General features: G+C 48.4%; 7 protein-coding genes across 7 annotated transcripts; 5 read left to right on the top strand and 2 right to left on the bottom strand.

Annotated features, from left to right (window-relative positions):
* The first annotated feature begins 230 nt into the window (after nucleotides 1-230).
* On the top strand, nucleotides 231-2,951 carry F5Y00DRAFT_237178 (RNA polymerase II transcription factor SIII subunit A-domain-containing protein). The gene is made up of 2 exons (XM_048007781.1): nucleotides 231-914; nucleotides 1,115-2,951. Exons 1-2 carry the CDS (start codon nucleotides 860-862, stop codon nucleotides 2,398-2,400), a joined length of 1,341 nt encoding a protein of 446 aa, XP_047864876.1. The 5' UTR covers nucleotides 231-859; the 3' UTR covers nucleotides 2,401-2,951.
* Nucleotides 2,941-4,551, bottom strand: F5Y00DRAFT_237177 (uncharacterized protein). Its single transcript, XM_048007780.1, has 4 exons — nucleotides 4,096-4,551; nucleotides 3,967-4,021; nucleotides 3,716-3,798; nucleotides 2,941-3,635 (listed from the first exon to the last, which is right to left on the bottom strand). The coding sequence occupies exons 1-4, from the start codon at nucleotides 4,104-4,106 to the stop codon at nucleotides 3,536-3,538; spliced, it is 249 nt and encodes an 82-aa protein (XP_047864875.1). The 5' UTR covers nucleotides 4,107-4,551; the 3' UTR covers nucleotides 2,941-3,535.
* A 61-nt stretch (nucleotides 4,552-4,612) lies between these two features.
* Nucleotides 4,613-6,029, bottom strand: F5Y00DRAFT_237174 (band 7 family-domain-containing protein). Its single transcript, XM_048007779.1, has 3 exons — nucleotides 5,657-6,029; nucleotides 5,218-5,573; nucleotides 4,613-5,158 (listed from the first exon to the last, which is right to left on the bottom strand). The coding sequence occupies exons 1-3, from the start codon at nucleotides 5,892-5,894 to the stop codon at nucleotides 4,832-4,834; spliced, it is 921 nt and encodes a 306-aa protein (XP_047864874.1). The 5' UTR covers nucleotides 5,895-6,029; the 3' UTR covers nucleotides 4,613-4,831.
* Nucleotides 6,030-6,186: 157 nt separating this feature from the next.
* F5Y00DRAFT_237173 (hinge domain of cleavage stimulation factor subunit 2-domain-containing protein) lies at nucleotides 6,187-7,782 on the top strand. Its single transcript, XM_048007778.1, has 2 exons — nucleotides 6,187-6,549; nucleotides 6,612-7,782. Exons 1-2 carry the CDS (start codon nucleotides 6,372-6,374, stop codon nucleotides 7,343-7,345), a joined length of 912 nt encoding a protein of 303 aa, XP_047864873.1. The 5' UTR covers nucleotides 6,187-6,371; the 3' UTR covers nucleotides 7,346-7,782.
* Nucleotides 7,783-8,230: 448 nt separating this feature from the next.
* Nucleotides 8,231-11,360, top strand: F5Y00DRAFT_78533 (cora-domain-containing protein). Its single transcript, XM_048014142.1, has 3 exons — nucleotides 8,231-8,684; nucleotides 8,742-10,613; nucleotides 10,666-11,360. Exons 1-3 carry the CDS (start codon nucleotides 8,398-8,400, stop codon nucleotides 10,940-10,942), a joined length of 2,436 nt encoding a protein of 811 aa, XP_047864872.1. The 5' UTR covers nucleotides 8,231-8,397; the 3' UTR covers nucleotides 10,943-11,360.
* Nucleotides 11,361-12,662: 1,302 nt separating this feature from the next.
* F5Y00DRAFT_237169 (uncharacterized protein) lies at nucleotides 12,663-13,946 on the top strand. Its single transcript, XM_048007777.1, has 2 exons — nucleotides 12,663-13,136; nucleotides 13,209-13,946. Exon 2 carries the CDS (start codon nucleotides 13,278-13,280, stop codon nucleotides 13,677-13,679), a length of 402 nt encoding a protein of 133 aa, XP_047864871.1. The 5' UTR covers nucleotides 12,663-13,136; nucleotides 13,209-13,277; the 3' UTR covers nucleotides 13,680-13,946.
* Nucleotides 13,947-14,626: 680 nt separating this feature from the next.
* On the top strand, nucleotides 14,627-16,648 carry F5Y00DRAFT_78507 (MFS general substrate transporter). The gene is made up of 2 exons (XM_048014141.1): nucleotides 14,627-14,866; nucleotides 14,924-16,648. The coding sequence occupies exons 1-2, from the start codon at nucleotides 14,708-14,710 to the stop codon at nucleotides 16,442-16,444; spliced, it is 1,680 nt and encodes a 559-aa protein (XP_047864870.1). The 5' UTR covers nucleotides 14,627-14,707; the 3' UTR covers nucleotides 16,445-16,648.
* The last annotated feature ends 2,989 nt before the right edge of the window (nucleotides 16,649-19,637 follow it).

Below are 19,637 nucleotides of genomic sequence, written 5' to 3'. Positions count from 1 at the left end.
GCTGGCTTACGGACAAAACTTTTGATGGGGACTTCCGTACATAAAGGTTAGTTAGGTAAAACGTAACTTACATAATAGCTAGGCACATACGTACATATAAGCAACGTAATATACTAGCGTGAACCGTAATATAGCGTGAACCGTAATATAGCGTGCTCTCGGACCGGTAGGGCCACCAAACAAAAGTTAGTATCGCAGATCAGCGACCCACGTGTCAGCCTCAACTCCAACTTCGTAACTACATCTTCTTCCCTTTGAGTCTTTGTACGAGTATAGAAACAATGTGCTGGAGCCCCCCAAAAGCCACCTCCTTAGCTTCCAACTATAATACCAACGAACTGTATAGTACATGTTTATTCTTACCGATATACTACCTTAATTCTAATAGATCGTCGTTACTGCTTGGAATCCTTGATTCGCCTGGATGATCCAAGCATGTGGATAGCCCATCAAGAACGGCAAGGACGATAATAACATACTCGACAAGAACGAATCAGGGACTTCCTAGATGAGAGCCAAGCTGCCTATAAGAACTCTGACGCTATTTCTCCGTGTATACTTCCTCTACTGCCTTTGGACAACCGCCGACCTAGACCAATTATGTGAACATCTTCACAGCCTATATCCCAATTGACGACTTCCGTATTTACTTGCGGAGATATCATATATTCAGCTCGGAACCCCTTCCCCTTTGATCGGACTTATTACTTCATCATTGGGGTAAACAAACGTAAACAGGAAACAAGGGAATAATAAACAATACGAGTTTGTGAACTCAATTTCACCGGCTTGGCCAGGCTGTGTTTACAACATTTCATTGTTTTTGCCTCTAGAAGAACTAGAAGAAGTCAAAACTACAATGGTCAAAACGTTAGTTGATCTGTGCACTACTGTGTGTATCAAAAATGTCAAAGGTACGGCACTAATCCCGTCGCTGTTGTTTTATCTCACACCTCACTATCATCCCACATCATCATTGTTTTATATAATTGTCCAAGCTTCTTATCCCACCATTTTTTTCCCTACCACAAAAACTACTCTCCTCCCAATTACCCACACCACACAATTCTTTTTACTCCTACAAATTTCGCAAACGACACTGACATAATGGTAGACATCACCGATGTAGGCAGCGCGCCTTACTCGATTCTTCGTCCGATCCTTCTGAAGATCGACAATGCCGCGCAACTACGAGAAGTGGAGGAGAGATCTCCTCATATCCAGGGCGATGATGCCGAATGTTGGCAGCGTCTCATCAACCGCCATTTCCCTCGCCAAGTAAAGAAGCACAACTTCGAACCACGCAACCCTACCCTGTGGCACAAAGTCTACGACAAATACAAGAAGATCGAAGTTGAGGAGAAGCGCATTGCATTGGAGAAACTGACTTCTAGCCTGAAGACCATTGAGAAGGAGAAAGAGGAGAAGGCCAGTAAGCTTATCAATTATGACGCAAAGCTCCTTGGTCCCGCCCCGGGCCGTCGCAGAGGCGTGGGTGGACGAGAGGTTGCTGGTGCAGGCGGCCTCCGATGGGGCGGCGGATCGCGAACTAAGACAACATCGGCTCAGAGTATCATGCAGAAGGCTAGACGAGAAGCGGCCGAAATCTGTCGCCGAAACAAGCTCATGACTCCCACCGGCCAACTGCCGGTTCGACGGGGGCAGATCGTCCAAGCTCCGCTTGGTATGCGAGAGGAACATCGGATCAAGACACTTCCTACTATGCCTACTCCGAGAAAAATTCAAGCGCCCCAGTCGCGTACCGGAGAGCGCTGGGAGCGAGAACAGAAGGAACGCGAGGCTCGATTGCTCAAATTGAAGAATGGAACTACTACAAAGAAAGCTACTATTATATCGGACGACGAGTTTGATGAAGACGATCAGTTCGACGACGACGGTGAGACCCAGGAAGGAGGTGGTTTGAACGTTGAAGAGTTGGAGGACCTCTTTGACGATGACACACCTTCTACATCTAATGCCCCTAAGGCTACCAAGAGTGCTGCGGTGCCTTCTCAAAACAAGCCCTCACCGCTCCCTAGCTCTAGTTCTACTCGTGCATCTGGTTCATCCGGTCTCGCTGGGATGAAGATGGGTCACTCCTGGAAGAACAACCCTGTGAGAACTGTTCCCGTCGAGTCGCCTGCGCAAAAGACAGCTTCCAGGTCATCAGCATCTTCTCCGCCGGCGGCCAAACATACGGCAGCTTCTCCCCCTCCACGACCTTCGATGCCATCGAAGGCATCCTCCTCACACCCTCCAGCGGGGGGCTCTACCTATACGGGCACCAGTATCTCAAGCACCGACCCTAAGCCCAAGCCCAAGCCTATACTTGGACAGAAGCGAAAGGATCCTCCTAGCATCTTCATGAAACCAAAGCCGAAGGCCCGACGAATGTCCTAAAGGTCATGGCGTCTAGCGCAGGTCCTAGACTACTCGTTAGGCACATGCAAGATTCTATCTATTAATACGCGAAATTGCTAAGCAACCAACTCAGGCAAACTTATTCTACGACGCCTTCAAGACTTTCTCTTCTTTTCAACTACTTCTAAAATCGGTTTAATCTCGAGGGATTCTTTACTATAGGGTGGGCATACCGACAATACCGGATCTTTCTCTCTGCACAGCGTTTTTTTCTATTTCCCTTGCGAGGGCCCGTTGATTCACATATGGCGTTAGGGGATATGTCATTTGCAAGGAGCAGGGTTGTGTTGCGGATTTGCTCCTCTTATTTCAAGGAGGGGAACGGAGAAGGCCAGTTATTAGATATGACATTGATGTCTATCATCTCTTGATATTACGGCGTCCTGCCAGTATGCATATGGCTCGGTAGTAGGAGGATGGATACCTTATACTGCAGAAAGTGGTGGATGAGACATGCTGCGTTTGCATTTAGTCTGCGCCACAGACTATAGATAGGCACTGATTTCAATGAAATGCATTGGGTTATAAAAGCCAGGCCTATCTTTGTGTCTACGTAACGTAAACCATACTATGTGTAAACTTATCGTAAATTACAGCCGAGTTAGTAGATACTCCCCCTTAGAACTCCTCCAGTGCTGTCACGGCTAGAAATAACCAAATTACTAACAAAGTACTAGGACGTATGCCCCGACCGGCAAAGCAAAACACGAAGGTTCACAGCTAGATCAGTACCTAGTCAAGATTCATATAGTTCATCTTAATTGGGAACGCTACTTCTAGGTGCGTTGGTACGGTCTATTAGCGGTAATTCCGCGATGCCGAGTCTACCTAGAGGAATAGGAGTCTTCCGTAATAGCAGAGAGCACCTGTATAAGTTCCAATATGCGCAGGCCTGTTCCCCGATGACGGCATTATTATTATTTTTCCACATAAACGCCGTTCGTAGACCTTGTCATCCCCGCCGGCACTACTATAGAAGCTAGGTATCTTAAGAAGTAGGAGGTGTAATGGCTCTGTCTATTGAGGGCGCAATATGACAGATATGCGGCTGGGAGTTGGGGAGTTTGGAATCTAGAGTTTCGGGTCGGAAGGGTGGGTGGGTGTGGGAGGGGGTCTAGCAGCAGCTGCTGCTGCTGCCGCCACGCAGGGTCAGGACTAAGTGCAGAGTTGCGTCGGGGACGATAGCGGCCTCCGTCATGGTTAACTGGTCGTGTCTATAGGTGCATCGCACGGGATTAGTTATAACTGTTTGCGTAGAGGGGGTAGTTATATATAAATAACAGGAGAGACGTACAGTTGCTTTCCGCCGTAGATAAGTCGCTGCTGATCGGGTGTGATTCCCTCCTTCTCCTCGACCTTCTTCTTGACATCCTCGATCTGGGGAGTTAAAAATATACGGTTAGCACTTTAACATCCTGATCCGTTCATCTGTCTGTCTGTCTGTCTGCCTGATTGCGTGTTCCTCGGGAATAAAGGTGAGATGGCGCAATGCGGTGACAGCTCTCCAAACAAAGAAGAAGAGACGAGATAGTTAAGCCGACGTACCTTGGAGGTAGGCTCGACATCGAGCGAGATCAGCTTGCCCGTCAGGGTTCTCACTCTGCGCCGCGTGTTAGCTCGGTCCGTCCGATCTCACGAGCGCGGTGCCCGGAGAAAAGAAGGGCGGCGACGTACTTGATCATCATCTTGGCGGTGTTGGAGGGTGGCGACCTTTGGGGGTTTTAGAAGTAAGTGGTTTTGAGGATGTTGTATCCGGCGAGTAAGTTGTAGCGTAGCGTATGTGTATGACGGAAGAAAGGAGGAATAAGATGTCGACAGTTGCGTCCAGTACCTATGGTTGGTTTATGATAGCCAGCCTGGAAGTGACGGGTGAGAGGTACGGATAGGTGATAGGTCCACTACCCGTAGGCGGTAGGCGGGCATAGTGGGGTGTCTACACTCACTATTTGTCTACCTGAGTAGGTGGGGCTTATTATACCCCACCTGACGCAGCAGTTTCTACTGTACTTGCTCACATTAATGAACTTCCTTATATCTTATACGTCGATAACTACATGTAATATCATATATGCAAACGTCTCACTTGAGCAGATCAAATTCCTAATTTCGAATATTAACATATTTGCCAGCATGAACGGATAACTACCTACCTATACCTACCTAAGGTAAACGAGTAATCATATTCATACTCCTATAAAATGCTCCCCGTCTATGTGTAAGCCGAGCGGGGACCAATTCAGGCTATCTTATGTAGTTTGAACATAGCAAGGCGTTGCATGTGTAAGCACTAAGCTGTTTTACTCGTCGAAGCCTGAGGCTATAAAGCAGGACGCAGTTGTAAATTCCCGTATTTTACAAGTATTATTTTAAACATACAGTGGAGATTTTAGTTACTCCTAGCCGTTCATCCCTATGACTTGCTGTTGCGGTCATCGCTAAACACATTTAGGCCAAGACCTTCTGAGTCGAGTAGCAGTCTGTTTCTGCCACCTGCTTCTTGCAATTGGGCGGCGATGACTCTTGCGTTTTCGATCTTCTTCAACTCGACGTACGCCTTGCTCTTCTTGATAGCGTCTCCAATAAGCTCTGCTGATCGTGCTTCACCCTGCGCCTTAACGACCATGGCCTGCTTCTCCTGTCTCGCCTTGTCGACGACGAAGGCTGCCCTCTGAGCCTCCTGCTGCGCTACCTGCTTCGCTTCAACCGCGGCAGTGAACTCCGGGGAGAAAGCAAGGTGCTAATAATCAAAATTAGTAAATTAATGCCATGCTCTCCACGAGGGCACTTCTAACATACCGTAAGGGAAACATCATCTAATAAGATGTTGAATCGCGCAGCTCGCCTCGACAGGTTGTCTCGAACTAGTCTAGCAACGTTCTCTCGCTGAGTGATCAGTTGGCTGGCATTGAACTGCGCTACCACGCTCTTTAGAACCTCGTTCACGATAGAAGGTAGCACTCGCTCATCGTAGTCCTGTCCAAGCGTCCTGTAAATCTGCGGGAGCGCCTCGATATTAGGTCGGGAGAGCACACGGCAAGTAATGTTAACCATCTGTAAATCCTTGGTGCCGGTAAGAGACGAGACATTTCTCGGTTTCGCTCGCACATCATAAGTAATCGGAGTCTCGAACCAAGGGATCATAATATGGGTTCCTATCAGTAGTCGTATGAGTATGGATGGCATTTAATATAGTCGCGTACGACGGAAGCTAGGAACTCGGACAGGCCGGACTAACCTTCAGTATAGATTTCCTTGCTTACACCACTTATTCTCCGGTACTTGATAGCTCGGTGACCACCGTCGACGTTGAATAGGGAATTTTGTAGTAGAAAAATCCCACCACCGATTAAACCGACGGCGGCAGCTGCCATACCCGCACCGGGAGGAGGGCGACCACCAGGAAATCCACCTCGGTTCTGGCGCACCATGGTCCGCATCCTCTCCACATAGTCGTCCATTGGAGAACGCGACATCTTGGACAGAGTTATGCGATGTCAAATGGTAGTGGTGGCGGCTTGGTTGGTGATGTAGTGACAAATTAGGATGTGGTGCTACTAGAACGTTGAAAAGATCAGGAAGCTCTTAACTCCAACCAATGGCGTTTCGGCTTTTTTTCCCCTCCGAAGTTGCAGTTTTAACCATGACCTAAGAACGTAAGGCTCAAATGGAGCTGAGATACATGTACTCAAGTACCTAATCTATCCACTTGTAAGCGGCCCGTGCTCGCGTTAGCAATAGCGAACGCGACTTCTTCATAGGCTTTATCGATAACCAAAAACGTCGATCCTCAAAGCTACGAGGCAGACCTTACATACTTATCCAAGCCAATTCACTTTTGTAACCAAGCCAATTACCTACCTAAGGTAGTCTATCAGCAGCTTCTTCACCCCTTTCTCCCCAATATCACAGTTCTTCTTCGACTCTTAGTTCGTGAGTCGCTTTCGACAACAATGTCGACAAAACAGCCGTCGCGTGTCGTCTTCGTTGGCAATATTCCCTATGGATTATCGGAAGAGCAGATCAGCGATATCTTCAGCACTGCTGGCAAAGTCCTAAATTTCCGTCTCGTTTATGATCGCGATACCGGTCGGCCTAAGGGCTTCGGATTTGCAGAGTACCCCGACGCAGGTAGGGTCTTGGCCTCTACTACGATTGTATATTGTACTTATACTTACCACTTCTCCTTCTAGACTCGGCAGCCTCAGCAGTTCGCAACCTAAACGACTACGAAATCATGGGACGGAAGCTCCGTGTCGACTACAGTACGGAAGGTCGGGTCGATGGCGATGACTCTAACAGCGCATCCACCACTACTGGCCAGCCCGCGAATGGCGCTTCGTATATCGTTCCTCAGCCTGTTCCTGCAGGCTCGCTACCCCCTCTCCCACCCGGAAAAGAGTTGCCTGCTGGGGTGAGCGCTACAGACGCTATTTCCAGGACGCTCAACACTCTACCTCCGAGCCAGCTTCTCGATATTCTCTCTCAGATGAAATCTCTAGCAACAACCGACCCAGGCCGCGCGACGGAACTACTACAGCAGGCACCACAGCTATCTTACGCCATCTTCCAAGCTCTATTGTTGATGGGTCTTGTCTCTCCCGAAGCTATACATTCCGTTGTTGATTCTTCGGCTGCGCCGCCCCCAGTCCAACAACCCGTACCCGGTTATCCCCCCGCGTACACTGGCGCCACGACGGTCACGCCCCCAGTCGCTGCACCGTACGCGCCGCCAGCTGCAGCAACTGCCCAGCCTGGCTATGCGCCTCCCACAGCTAGCGCGCCGGCCGTGGCGCCACCGCAGGATACAGAGGCCCTGATGCAGGCAGTCATGAACTTGTCACAGGAGATGATCGATCAGCTTCCCGAGGCGGAGCGCCAACAGATTTTGACTCTAAGAGCGGGTATGATGGCCCAAAGACGCTGAGTGCCTTGGTGGCCATGAGGTATAATAGTCATTTCTTGTCAATTTTCTCATACCCCCACGGACAGTTGGAAGTTGGCGTTCAGGTTACGGTTCAGGTACAAAGGCATTCGGAACACAAGGCATCGCACCCTAGCTCGAGGGAGTAGGGCTGATACTACGCACTGTATGTAGTAAGATTCGGCATTGATAGTAACGCAATGTCGAATACTAAATCTAAAATATGAGCACGTCTAATAGCACCGACACAATAGGGCAACACTAGGGTCAATTAGCGGTATATTAACCTTGATATAAATCAAGTGCAAAAGTCTCGGGCCTAATATGAACTTTACTATAAGACGAAACGAAACAAACACCCCAACACCGTTTAAATTCATGCAGGTATCAAACAGTGGCTTGAGCATAATGCAAACCCTTTATGTAAAGTCACCTTACCCACTTAATGTTCTCGGCCAAAATTGGAAACTACATACATACTAAGGCAGCAAGGTTTATCTTGCATTTTGCACATGTTCTATCCCGTCTTATACCTTATTCTAGTACCTGATTCTACATAAACCGATTCAAGGCCATTCGATCTTTAAAAATAGCAATTTTCCGACATGCATTAATTCATGATTTTATATAAACTGAATAAATACATCCATGATACGTCTAGATATCCCAATGCCCCCAAAAGTAACGCTGAAGCTTAGATTCCATCGGCACCTACAGTCACCGGTCTTGCATCACCTGGGCAGTCTCCACAAAAGTACACCTAGGTACCCGCCTAATCCGTACTTCCGTTGACATCACCACCGAGGGATGTGCTAGCCTAGGATGTGCTAAGGATATGCTAAAAGAGGTAACCGCATAGGTTAGTGTATTACCGCTACGGAACTTAGAGCAACTTAGAGCAGCTAAGCTCAAGCTTCAATTCCTCCTACATTATCTCTGTGTTTATGAAAGAGACTCCTTATGAAAACTTAACCTCGCTTTCATGTCCGCACATCTGTTCCCAAATAACTAGTTTCCTCTTACACTTCTCCCAATGAGAATGCCTATCCGCCGTTATGTCTAGCAATCAGTTTTCTATTCTCGGTTCCTCTCGCGCACCGGCTGACCCCTCGATCTCTTCCAATGCGACGGCATCAACCACCAACCAATCACCCAAGAGAAAGCACCGTTCGGGACGAAAGAACAAGAAAGCGAGGCGGAAGTCCTTCGCTGCTCCTCCAGAAAACATTCCAGACCAAGTTATACCTCCATCCAGCCACAGCGGCAATAGGCCCGGGTTCTACATGCGTGGGAGAAATCTGAGTAATACAAGCATCGAAAGCGAAGCGCTTCTCGATCACAGGTTTGTTACGGCCCTCAATTTATATCCATCACAACATTATAACTAATCTGAATCCAGGGAGCATCAATATCCTCGTCCGCGACGATCTTCCACCCTCACGGCCTCCCTTCACATGCCGCAATCAAACCGGTCGCGTATAATGCAGAGCGGTCAGAGCCACGACCACGAGGAAGTGGACGAGGACACTAACGAGACCGCACCTTTATTACCCACCTCTTCGCGGCAGGATCTTACCTCTTCGCGAGGCTACGGGTCAGGAGACGTACGACGAAAGACCGATACATCCGTCAGTCGTCCCGGTTCTGGCGGATCGGGTAAGAAATCAAAAACGGTTCCTCTGACCCCATCTGATAAATATGATGTCAACTATCCGCCATCCATTCCTGGGACTCCTACGCTCGGGCCTTCGGATCCCCTGGATATGAGCTTTGGGGATGTCTTGATGAGAGGTGATCTCGCAGAGGATCCACCTCGCCCCGATAGCGTACTGGAATCGAGCAACGACCCGCTTCAGGCACAGGAGGATGTTTGTTTTCCTCAAGAGGGACTGTCAGAATTGGCCGACGAGGATGCCCAGCAAGCTCGCGACAGCCGCGGTATTCGGGCTCGACGTAGAAGACGAAACAAGTGGCCGGATTTGTCCATCCTTGAAGAGTGGTCCCGGATCGAGAGGGAGGATCGGAGCGAAGAAAGACGGATGAAGAAAATCACGGAGCCACAATTGGTGAACGGAAGGTTGCGGCCGGTCCATAAGGGGTGGTATCGAACAGAGGAAGACGCTCCGTATCGATTCACTTACTTCAACGAGGAGTTCCCGAGCACGATCCACAGTCAGACCATATCGGAGCTTGTTCAACCAGACGCAGGCTTCAAGGAACTTTTCCTCCCAGATCCTCCAATTTTATCCGACTCATCTGACGATGATGAGGAGGAGGATGAGCCTCATATTCAGGCTCCAAGTTCAACCAGAAATGGCGGCGCAACTACTGGAGGACCCTCTCGCCAGCCATCTTCCACACCAAATTTCCCAACATCTGACCTTAATCCAGGTGCAGCTTCTAGACAACAAGTCTCAGCGTCTGCAAGTTCCTCTAGAAATAATTCGGGTGACCACAGCCCATCGCGGTCCAAGTCCCCATTCTCCGGCATCAAATCGCCTCCTTCAAATGGAGAGAAGAAGAAGCCTCGATACGGCGAACGTCCCGTATGGTGGTTGGATGTCTTGAGCCCCACCGAAGCGGAGATGAAGGTGCTCGCCAAAGCGTTCGGAATTCATCCTCTAACCTCGGAGGATATCATGCTTCAGGAACAACGTGAGAAGGTGGAACTATTCCGACACTACTACTTTGTCAATTACAGATCTTTCGATCAGAACACTGAATCAGAGAACCACCTAGAGCCGGTCAACATGTATGTCGTGGTTTTCCGCGAGGGTGTCATCTCGTTTCATTTCAGGCAGACCCCGCACCCGGCGAATGTTCGACGCCGGGTTCGCCAACTTAAAGATTTTATGATCCTCAGCTCAGACTGGATCAGCTATGCAATTATTGACGACATCACGGACATCTACCTTCCTCTCATCCAGTCCATCGAGGAGGAGGTGGACGATATTGACGACAGAATCTTACAGTTCCATTCTCCCTCTGATCCTTCTTCGTCGTCCGACGAGAAAAGGTCGAGAGACGGCGAGAAAGGCAGCGAAGCGAATGCGGATAATGGTGGAGATATGCTCCGCCGCGTCGGCGACTGCAGGAAGAAGGTTATGACTCTATACCGACTTCTTGGAAACAAGGCGGACGTCATCAAAGGTTTCGCAAAGCGCTGTAACGAGCACTGGGAAGTTGCTCCGCGATCCGAAATCGGGCTATACCTTGGCGATATCCAAGATCATATCGTGACTATGACGGCCAATCTCAGTCACTATGAAATGTGAGTGTCAATCCTTTGGTTCCCCTCCCAGAATGATAATTAACCCGAGCAGGATTCTCGCCCGTTGCCATGCCAATTACATCGCACAAATCAACATCCGTATGAACGAACGACAGGAGCAGACCGCTGATGTTTTAGGCAAGCTAACCGTCCTCGGTACTATCGTCCTGCCTATGAATATCATCACCGGTCTTTGGGGTATGAACGTCTGGGTTCCAGGCCAGGAATACGAGGGCGACCTGAAGTGGTTCTTCGCCATTACCGCGGGACTACTACTATTCGGCCTTGCCTGCTTTATCATTGCGAAGAGGGTATATAAAATCGTATAGATAACAACTACCGATATTCGGTATCGCGGATATGTCACGCTCGTCCCACGGTGGGGGGGCAATGTTCGGAACAAGTGCAGCGTCTTGATCCGCACTGATCGGCGTGGGCGCCCATTCATATCCAACAGCATGCCGGGTGCTTGCGTGATAGCCCGTGTCACCCGGCCACCAAGGTTCTCATTTTCTTGGCAGCTTCACCGGCCGAATAGATTTCAACAGCATTACTATTCGTACATGGTCGTACTGAAAACAAGCTTATTAATATTATTTTCATTCAGCACTATAGAATACATTGGCTGCGACGCGCACACACTTCAATGGGTATACGGGGAATAGACACCGGCGTCCTGGGATAGGGGATAGCGGGCAGGGAGTTGGAGGTAGCGTTTTTGAATAATTAGCTAGTATACACAGCGGCGCCATTTTATATTCGTATGGAGTATGGGGGTTGAATAGAAACGTTCGACACATGACGATATCTACTGGGTATTTTGTAAGAAGATGTGTTTAGTTTAATTATTGTAATGGCGCTTTGCTGATGTTGCACTTTGATTTATAAAGCCCGGATTGACTGACAGCTGCATTCCTCTTACAAAAGCTAGTTGGGAAAACTTGGGCTCGGGTCTTTAAGTCTCCCTTTTTTTTCTTTTCTCCTCTCGATATATTAGGGCTTAGAAGCTCCCGACTGTTGTGTGATGATCTAGCTGGGTTATACCTATATGTTTATTCGCCTTGTTCGCCTCAATGACTTTAGGCTCTTGGCTCGGTGGGATTATAACATCCTATTACGACGTTGGTTTGATGCTGAATACGCCTCTGGGTTCTTACATAGATACCTATTGACGGTGTAAGAGTTGCCGGAAGTGCCGCTGTGGTAGTCTCGGAGTGCGAAGAGGGAAGAGAGTAGCAGTCGCAATCCTGGATATACCCATCATACTGACCACGATGCTGATGGGCCCGTATGAGAGTTCTATCCGCTGTATTCCGTGTGTAGTCACGACCTCTCTAGATATTTAAATGGCTTTATGTTAGGGTATAAGCGGTGCTAGTCAGGGGCTGGTATAGATTTACATAGTAAGGGTATATAAGGCGTACGCAGCGCCCTCGACAGAGGATAGAAGATTAGGTAGCCGACGCCATCTCGGCGTAAGAGGAGGTTGAGGCATGGGCTGATAAGTCAGCTGGATTTTCCGTATCGGAAAGGATAGTCAGTATTAACCACGACGGCACAGGCTGGCTACCCGAGCTAATTTCCTATGGGTTGGTGCTTCTTCTGTTTATATATTGGCCAACACGTAGTAGCTTATGATACTTTCAGTATGGATAGCCATAGGCTCCCACAGTTAGCTTAGAGTTCAACAAAGTTGTTTATGCCTTCTTGCTTCACCTCATGACGGGGAGCTCGGTAATCAGACTGTCCTCTTTGCGCTAACCCCCATCGAGGTATAATATATTGAATACCTAACCTGTCCATGAGTCGAGTAATACCACGGGCTTTTGGCCGTGTGGTGAGCTGGTGCCACCTCTCAGTCACGCTATTATACTGCAGGTTGGCGAGTTGGTAACGCTGTAGTCGGCCCATCCTGCTAAGATGGAATGAGATATACGCTTATAGGTAGTTGTTGCACAATGGCACGGATCACGCGAACGAATATTATACGAGTTGACGTAGTCTCTGTTTTGTTATTCGACAATAGGTAGCTTATAACCTTTGCGGTCTTGGGTATATGCTTTAGCTATCCATGCCCTGACTACGTGGTTTTCCCGCTAGAATAACCTCTGGGCTCTTATGAATTAACTACCTATTTCTACGATTGGTAGAGCCAAGTCATGGCAACAGATGTAACGTGCCAGCGCTCACTTATACATACCAATCCTTCTACCGTTATAGTCTTAGATCAGGATCTATGACTAAAAATATGACAAGCTATACGACCAGTACGAGGCGGCTGCTGATGGCTGCTGATCTGCGGCTGAGGTGGACTCGACGCCTCGTCGTATTACCTCCCTGGCGACGTACATTCGACCAATGAGATTGCGATGGAGTTCTCTAAAAGGTAACTTGGCGGCGACGATCCCAACTGCGCCTCGACGAGATCTCTTGCCAGCACGTATAGGTACTGCGGAGCTCTAAATCACGTTCCCGGTCGAAGAATTGCGAAGCTATGATAGAACTCGATGAAGATAAATAGATGTTCGTTTGCTGTTTAAATGTCATAATCATCATCAACATCTTCAGCATTCTTAACTTTGTCAATATCCATAGCTTCATCAATATCCTTAGCGTCACCAACCTCCTTAACTTCACCAACTTTACCATACTACATCCATCAAAATGAAGTCCTTCACCGTCGCCACTATCGCCGCCGCCCTCGTCTCCTCCGCCGCGGCTCTCCCTAAGGAGCCCCCCTTCGCCAAGGTCAACCTAGTCGCAATCAACCGCCCCGTCAGCGGCGAGAGGTCCGAGAAGCGAGTCACCGTCGACCTCGCGACTCTCAGCCACCAGGCGAACCTGCCGATCACCGGCCTGGCCATCGAGAGCGTCTCCATCACCGCGCCCCAGGCCCCGGACCACCCCGCCATCGGCGTAGCGGACATCACCTGCCAGCGCTACAACGACCAGTTCGGAGTCCAGCGGGGCAGCGCCGCCTTCACTAGCTCGGTGAACGCGTCCATCAGCACTAACTCTGTCGACTTCGGCTGGGTTCTCTGCTACGCCAACCCTACTCCTGTTTAATTAATTTGGAGGTTGGTGGGTTTGATGGAGGAAGACGCGCAGGCGTGAGGTCCGACTGAGGAGGCAGTCTTGGGATAAACGGAAAGGGGTATATATAATGTTAATGGGGGTTATGTATTGCATTTGATTTTAGCGAAGCACATTCCTTACGATTTGCATATACATAGACGAGATTCTGCTTTTCGGGGCTCGGGCCTCTTGCATAGGTACCTATGTAATATATAAATATTCGAATCCTCCATGAAATAAATTTCCCGGCAGGGGGCGTCGGGTTCGTGGGTGAAATTGCACACGATACCTTCATTTCTTGCCCGACAGTACCTAATGTAAATCTATCACCGTATCCCCCATAACTACTTCGTAAAAGCAACCCGTTTCCAATTAGAAGTCCCGACTCTGTAAAATGTATTTATTTACTGCTAGGTATCGGGTGAAACCCGGCGCCAGTTCCTTACAGGTGATAGATAAATGTCTTTTTCACGTACCTTCCTCACGTCCTGGTAGCCCAGTTGGTAGAGCGTTGGTCTCATAAACTATGACTCGAACACAGTTCGGGATATCCAAAGGTCGTGAGTTCGAGGTTAGTATTTCCACAATTCAGCATCGATGATATTTTCAACTAACATATGAGTAGCCTCACTCAGGACAACCAAGTTTTTTTTTTCTTTTTTTTCTTAACTCCCTACTGGACTTTTTAATTTTTAGTTCACATGTCATTTAACTATAGTATCATAAATTTACACCTCGTACTCTTTAACCTTGGGCAGGTTTCGATCGCTGTATTATGGTGTTTTGAGATAATATCAATGTTGATATCGTAAAGGGCGTGATGACAAGTTTTGAAAAGGCGTGAGTTGCATGGCTTTTGAGCGGCGCAGGCGTTCTAATTGAGCGGTGATTGGTCAACGGGACGGCATTTGCTTACATTATAAAGCATTATAAGTTGCGCCTCTCTTCGTTTTCTTTTTTTATTTATTTATATACAAAACTTCAATTTGTATCGAGAATATCTGGGTAGATTGGGTACGATGGACGATATCACGCCTGTCAAGCCCGTCAGTATAAATACTGGTAGTCCAGTAGAGCCAGCTCCTGTCAAAGAACAGAATATAGAGTCACTGAATATACTCGAACCTCCAAAAGTCCGCACAAAGCTGCGTATATACACCCTCTTAGTCGCGCTCTACGTATATAAACCAATTCCAAAGATTGGGCGCGCAACTGTTAACTAACGATATCTCCAGCTCACCCTTTTCGTCGCGGCATTAGACCAGACCATCGTAGCAACATCCATCCCCTCGATTTCTGCCGCCCTGCACTCCGCTTCTGGGTACGTCTGGATCGGCGGCGCGTACGTGCTAGCCAACGTGGCCGCGGGGCCGATCTGGGCGAAATGCAGCGACATCTGGGGCCGCAAGCCCGCTCTCTTAGGAGCCGTCGGCGTCTTCACCGCCGCTAGCATCGTCGCGGCGTTAAGCACAAACATGCAGATGCTAATTGCCGCTCGAGCGCTGCAGGGCGCCGCCGGTGGAGGACTGCTCCAATTGGTGACTATTACCATCTCGGACCTCTTCGACATGCGGAGCCGAGCCCTGTATCTGGGCTTCCTCGGCGTGATGTGGGCGCTGGCCGGATGCGCCGGGCCGCTGATCGGGGGAGCGTTTACCCAGCTCGCGAGTTGGCGCTGGTGCTTCTGGATTAATCTGCCGGTCTGTGGCGCTTCGTTCTTGCTCTTGCTGCTCTTCTTGGATGTCCACGATCCTCATACTAAGCTGCGCGACGGCCTGGTGGCTATTGACTGGTTCGGCACCTTCTCCATATTGGGAGTTACTCTCCTACTTCTCCTCGGACTGGACTTCGGTGGCGCGATCTTCCCGTGGGATAGTCCAAAAGTCGTCTGCTTGATCGTATTTGGAATCGTGATGATCGGCTGCTTCATCTTTAGCGAGCAGCGCTTGGCCAAGTATCCCCTGATTCCGCTAGGAATGTTCAAGGATTGGTCTAATATCGCGACCTTCCTTCTTGCCTTTGCACATAGCATGGTCTCTATCGGCGCCGAGTATTATTTACCGTTATATTTCCAAAGCGCAAAGCAGGCATCGCCCGTCCATAGTGGCCTTCTGATATTGCCGATGATGATTACGGAATCGGCCGTTGACGTACTGGTCGGTATCGTAATCCATCGCACGGGCCGCTATAGGGAAATCATATGGGCCGGAGCAACATTCATGACGTTAGGGACAGGGCTGTATATAAATTTCCGGCCGGATACGTCTCTCGGGGAAATTATTGGGTACCAAATCGTCAATGGCATCGGCACTGCACTCCTATTCCAAGCACCCATGATCGCTATCCAAAACACTGTCAGCCAAGCTGATACTGCGTCGGCTACATCGGCACTAGGCTTCATCCGCAACTTGGCGACATCGCTATCCATCGTTGTCGGCGGCGTGGTATTCCAGAACAGTATGGCTAATCGCCAATCGTCCCTCGCAGCGGCTGGCCTCAGCGGACCTATTCTAGAGGCTCTATCTGGCGATCAGGCAGCAGCAAACGTTGAAATCGTCCAGTCCATCCAAGATGCGGTTCAGCGACAGGCTGTACTAGATGCCTTTTCGTGGAGTATAAGGAACATGTTCATACTATACACTAGCGTGTCCGCCCTTACGGTCGTGGCGAGCGTTTTCGTCAAACATCGACAACTAAGGACGGAGCACACAGAGACGAAGACGGGGATCCAGGAGTTGACAGAGCGGAAGGCTTGAGTGCTGAAGTGGTTCATAACGGGAACTTTTACCTTATGGGTGCTCTGGAATTTGCACTGTTCCTCCCAGGATCCATCAACATTGGGCTTCAGCCAGAAGTCTAGATCAAGTTGGATCTTCCAAGGGAATTCGTGAACTGTCATATGTCTCATATCGCCTAGTAACGCTAGGTGTGTGTACAGATTGATGTCTCCCACCGTTACCAACGATATCTCCACGGAATCTTTTCGGAAATCTTAGACAGACCGTAGCATGTACCCGAAGTTTCCGTCCGATCCCTTATAACCTTAGAAGTAGCGGTATACTTTGAGTACGTTCTGTTGACTGTACGGGTATGGATGGGTAGGGAATTCGAGGTTATAATGTTTCACTAACAACCTGTCGAGGTAAAGTTGGTACGTAGTACCTCATAGACGTGTATACTTGAGCGCGAGCTGGATGTGATGATGGTCGACGAAGAAGTAACGGTTGTTAAGCCGAAATTGCTGGCCGTACATCTCATCGCACCGTCGACCCCAACGCAAGGGGCATGTTATTTTCCACGGGGTTAGATGCGTATCCTCTCGAGAGACGGGGCGTAGCTTGAAACAAGCTTCGCATACCCACCGGCCTGGAAGATCGCGAGCGACCCTTACGAGGTATCTTAAGTACTGCACGACAGAAGGGTTGTAGACATATGATTCTCCTAAGATGAAACTTAGCGAGCGACATACCAAAGGAAATACGACTCGATCGATAGGCAGCTTGAATTCCGGTATGTTGAGGATTAATTCGACTGGTAACTTGTTAAGAAGGAGGCTATGGGTATTCGGCTGTTCCATCTTCCTCTACTTCACCAATCGCCTCGATGATACTGTCTAAATGTTGCACACGGATCTAAGGAAAGCTATGATGATGATGATAAAATGTATTTCTTCAAGTATAAATGGGGGAAATGGGCGAATATAGTTGGGGCTGAGTTGTAGCTATATTGTTATAAGATTCTAAGTTGAAGGTCCCGCTACTGTGGTTGAAGAGACCTCTCATAATATTCTTCGTGCCTACCTTCGTCACAGCTTCTATCACTCTCTCTCTCTCTCATCAACACTTGCGGGTAGTGATATAGTAGCACTTGTTGAGTGCGCTTTGTCGCGCACTTTGGCCGTTGCGCCTTACATAACACCTCGTTTAGGTGAAAGTAAGTATAGCAATCTTGAGGCTATTCTCAGTCTATTGGCCTGGACATGAATAGTCTTTGACGTTCTCTTAGCTATTTTGCTATGGGGCATGTACGTATCCTCTCTGCTACTTTACTTTTCCTAGGGAGACAAGGCTTTCTGTTTATAATATTTACTTGACGTTGGTTCCACACTGACTTGGCTTCTTTGGATTAGCTCTGGTGAATCAAGTTATACGATAAGGACTATGGATTCCTAGATGCTAATTCTATAATTGGGTTCCTTGGCCAAGCGACATTGACGCCAATGCGTGCGATCGTCATTCCCTGATATTACGATGTACTAATTGAACCGAGGCATGCGGGACACTGATAAGAGGACAGTCCGTGAGACGCCCGGCCAATTTGTTGCGAATTATTAACTTATATGGTAATATAGTAATATAGGTCGACATGCAGACACGTTAATAAAACTAGAAATATCAATTTGATGTGACCTTAATCTTGATTGACTTCAGAATCCTGACAGGTTTTCGGCATCGTGCTTATTTTAGTGCAGCGGGCCGCTTCGTATTGAGAAGTTGAGAGAAGAACTCGAACTCGGCAAAACTTGATAAAGTCAACTAAGCTTAACGGGATTGCCTTGTAATGATTAGATGATGTTATGACTATACCCCACTTCGGGTAGCATTGCCATCTTATATACTATACTATATACTTCAAATACACACATGTTCCACGTCTAACACTTGGCTGCTAAAGAGCGGCCGGTTATTCGGCGCCTTAAGAAACAATGAACCGGCAGGGGTTTGCCGTGGGAGCGTCGCATACAGGTCACCGGGCGAGTAATACTACTCCAGAACATCGCGCGCGTGTGTAGGACCTAGGTACTACTACGCTATCTCGTTTGTATGACGATTCTGTAATAAAATGAACTGGCGAACAAGGAACTATGCAATGCATGCAAAAGTGCATGTAGAAACGAGTTGACTCTTCGGCGCCGAAAACAAACTTTAGAGCAAATTGAAACGCCGTTTGAGCGGCCCGTGGCGCGGATAACGACACGTCTATAGTAAGAGAAGAGCTTTCTGCATCTATAGCTGCAGTACATCGATGTAGGTCGGCGTTGGCCGGTCGTGGTGGTGGCAGTGCCGCTTAGCCCGATTTGCTAGCTACCTATTCCAAGGATTAGTGTAGAAAGCGCTCGGGAACAGCGATACTATTATTGTTGCTATCCGTAGCCGTAGCGTCGTGTTTGTATGCGGGATAGTCAAACTGGAAGAGATCAGCTGAAACTTTTAAGTCTCCGGGGACAGATCGATGTGACGATCATCCAACTCGAAGCGATAAAATGGCAGGATGGTATTTTGTTTTGGTCTATGTAGGTGGTTGATACGAGGTCGATATATGATGTTGGTATTTCGCAATTCTTTGAGCACGGTCGAGTATCGTTGGACAGCATTGAATTCAATTCAATTGAATTGAATGATTCACAAATCAAGATTTGACAGTCTGGCAGTCAACCTAATATTGGATATTGGGAAAGCTGCATTTTACATATTAAAGATATGTAAAATAGCCTCCCCTGTATCTCAGGAGCTCAGGTGTTGTAGGGAGGAAACTATTCTACATTTGTATTGCGCTGCGTGAAATTACCTAGGTACCAATCCCATTGGCTTGGTTCGGCGAGCTAGCGATACACTAGGCGAAAAGACCCCTGTCGAAATTACGTCGTTTGGAGCCACATGGGGCCACGAATCTGGGAACATCTGGGAAAACAGCTATGAGGTAGCCAAGCCCGTAACTTCCAATCAGTGTAATCACTTCCAATCCTGGTACCCATTTAAACTTTGAGGAAACGAGGCGCTGCGTGGCTTTTCTTTAATTGCTAAGCTTATTTTCGTGACTATCGTCAACTTCGATTATTTCTAGACCCCGATTACCTTTACTTTTCCCCCCTTCTCTTCTTATTTGTCATTTATTCTCCTCCTTTCCGTCAACTCTTAAGGTACGGTAGCCCTCAATTGGAAGTAGCAG

Source organism: Daldinia vernicosa, assembly GCF_022497035.1.
Source record: "Daldinia vernicosa strain CBS 139.73 unplaced genomic scaffold F5Y00scaffold_23, whole genome shotgun sequence".
Classification (NCBI taxonomy): domain Eukaryota; kingdom Fungi; phylum Ascomycota; class Sordariomycetes; order Xylariales; family Hypoxylaceae; genus Daldinia; species Daldinia vernicosa.
Note: the sequence above shows the minus strand (reverse complement) of the source record. Positions and strands in the feature narration are given on the sequence as shown.

Bases quoted from the DNA above. Each gene is read 5' to 3' on its own strand.
- F5Y00DRAFT_237178 (XM_048007781.1), top strand. From the start codon at position 860: ATGGTCAAAACGTTAGTTGATCTGTGCACTACTGTGTGTATCAAAAAT. The intron at 915-1,114 runs GTACGGCACTAA...ACATAATGGTAG, and splicing joins GTGTATCAAAAATGTCAAAG to ACATCACCGATGTAGGCAGC.
- F5Y00DRAFT_237177 (XM_048007780.1), bottom strand. The intron at 3,799-3,966 runs GTACGTCGGCTT...TTAACTCCCCAG, and splicing joins ATGTCGAGCCTACCTCCAAG to ATCGAGGATGTCAAGAAGAA. The intron at 3,636-3,715 runs GTACGTCTCTCC...ATGCACCTATAG, and splicing joins ATCTACGGCGGAAAGCAACT to ACACGACCAGTTAACCATGA.
- F5Y00DRAFT_237174 (XM_048007779.1), bottom strand. From the start codon at position 5,894: ATGTCGCGTTCTCCAATGGACGACTATGTGGAGAGGATGCGGACCATG. The intron at 5,574-5,656 runs GTTAGTCCGGCC...GACTACTGATAG, and splicing joins CAAGGAAATCTATACTGAAG to GAACCCATATTATGATCCCT. The intron at 5,159-5,217 runs GTATGTTAGAAG...TTTGATTATTAG, and splicing joins TAGATGATGTTTCCCTTACG to CACCTTGCTTTCTCCCCGGA.
- F5Y00DRAFT_237173 (XM_048007778.1), top strand. From the start codon at position 6,372: ATGTCGACAAAACAGCCGTCGCGTGTCGTCTTCGTTGGCAATATTCCC. The intron at 6,550-6,611 runs GTAGGGTCTTGG...TTCTCCTTCTAG, and splicing joins TGCAGAGTACCCCGACGCAG to ACTCGGCAGCCTCAGCAGTT.
- F5Y00DRAFT_78533 (XM_048014142.1), top strand. From the start codon at position 8,398: ATGTCTAGCAATCAGTTTTCTATTCTCGGTTCCTCTCGCGCACCGGCT. The intron at 8,685-8,741 runs GTTTGTTACGGC...ATCTGAATCCAG, and splicing joins GAAGCGCTTCTCGATCACAG to GGAGCATCAATATCCTCGTC. The intron at 10,614-10,665 runs GTGAGTGTCAAT...TAACCCGAGCAG, and splicing joins AATCTCAGTCACTATGAAAT to GATTCTCGCCCGTTGCCATG.
- F5Y00DRAFT_237169 (XM_048007777.1), top strand. From the start codon at position 13,278: ATGAAGTCCTTCACCGTCGCCACTATCGCCGCCGCCCTCGTCTCCTCC.
- F5Y00DRAFT_78507 (XM_048014141.1), top strand. From the start codon at position 14,708: ATGGACGATATCACGCCTGTCAAGCCCGTCAGTATAAATACTGGTAGT. The intron at 14,867-14,923 runs GTATATAAACCA...CGATATCTCCAG, and splicing joins CCCTCTTAGTCGCGCTCTAC to CTCACCCTTTTCGTCGCGGC.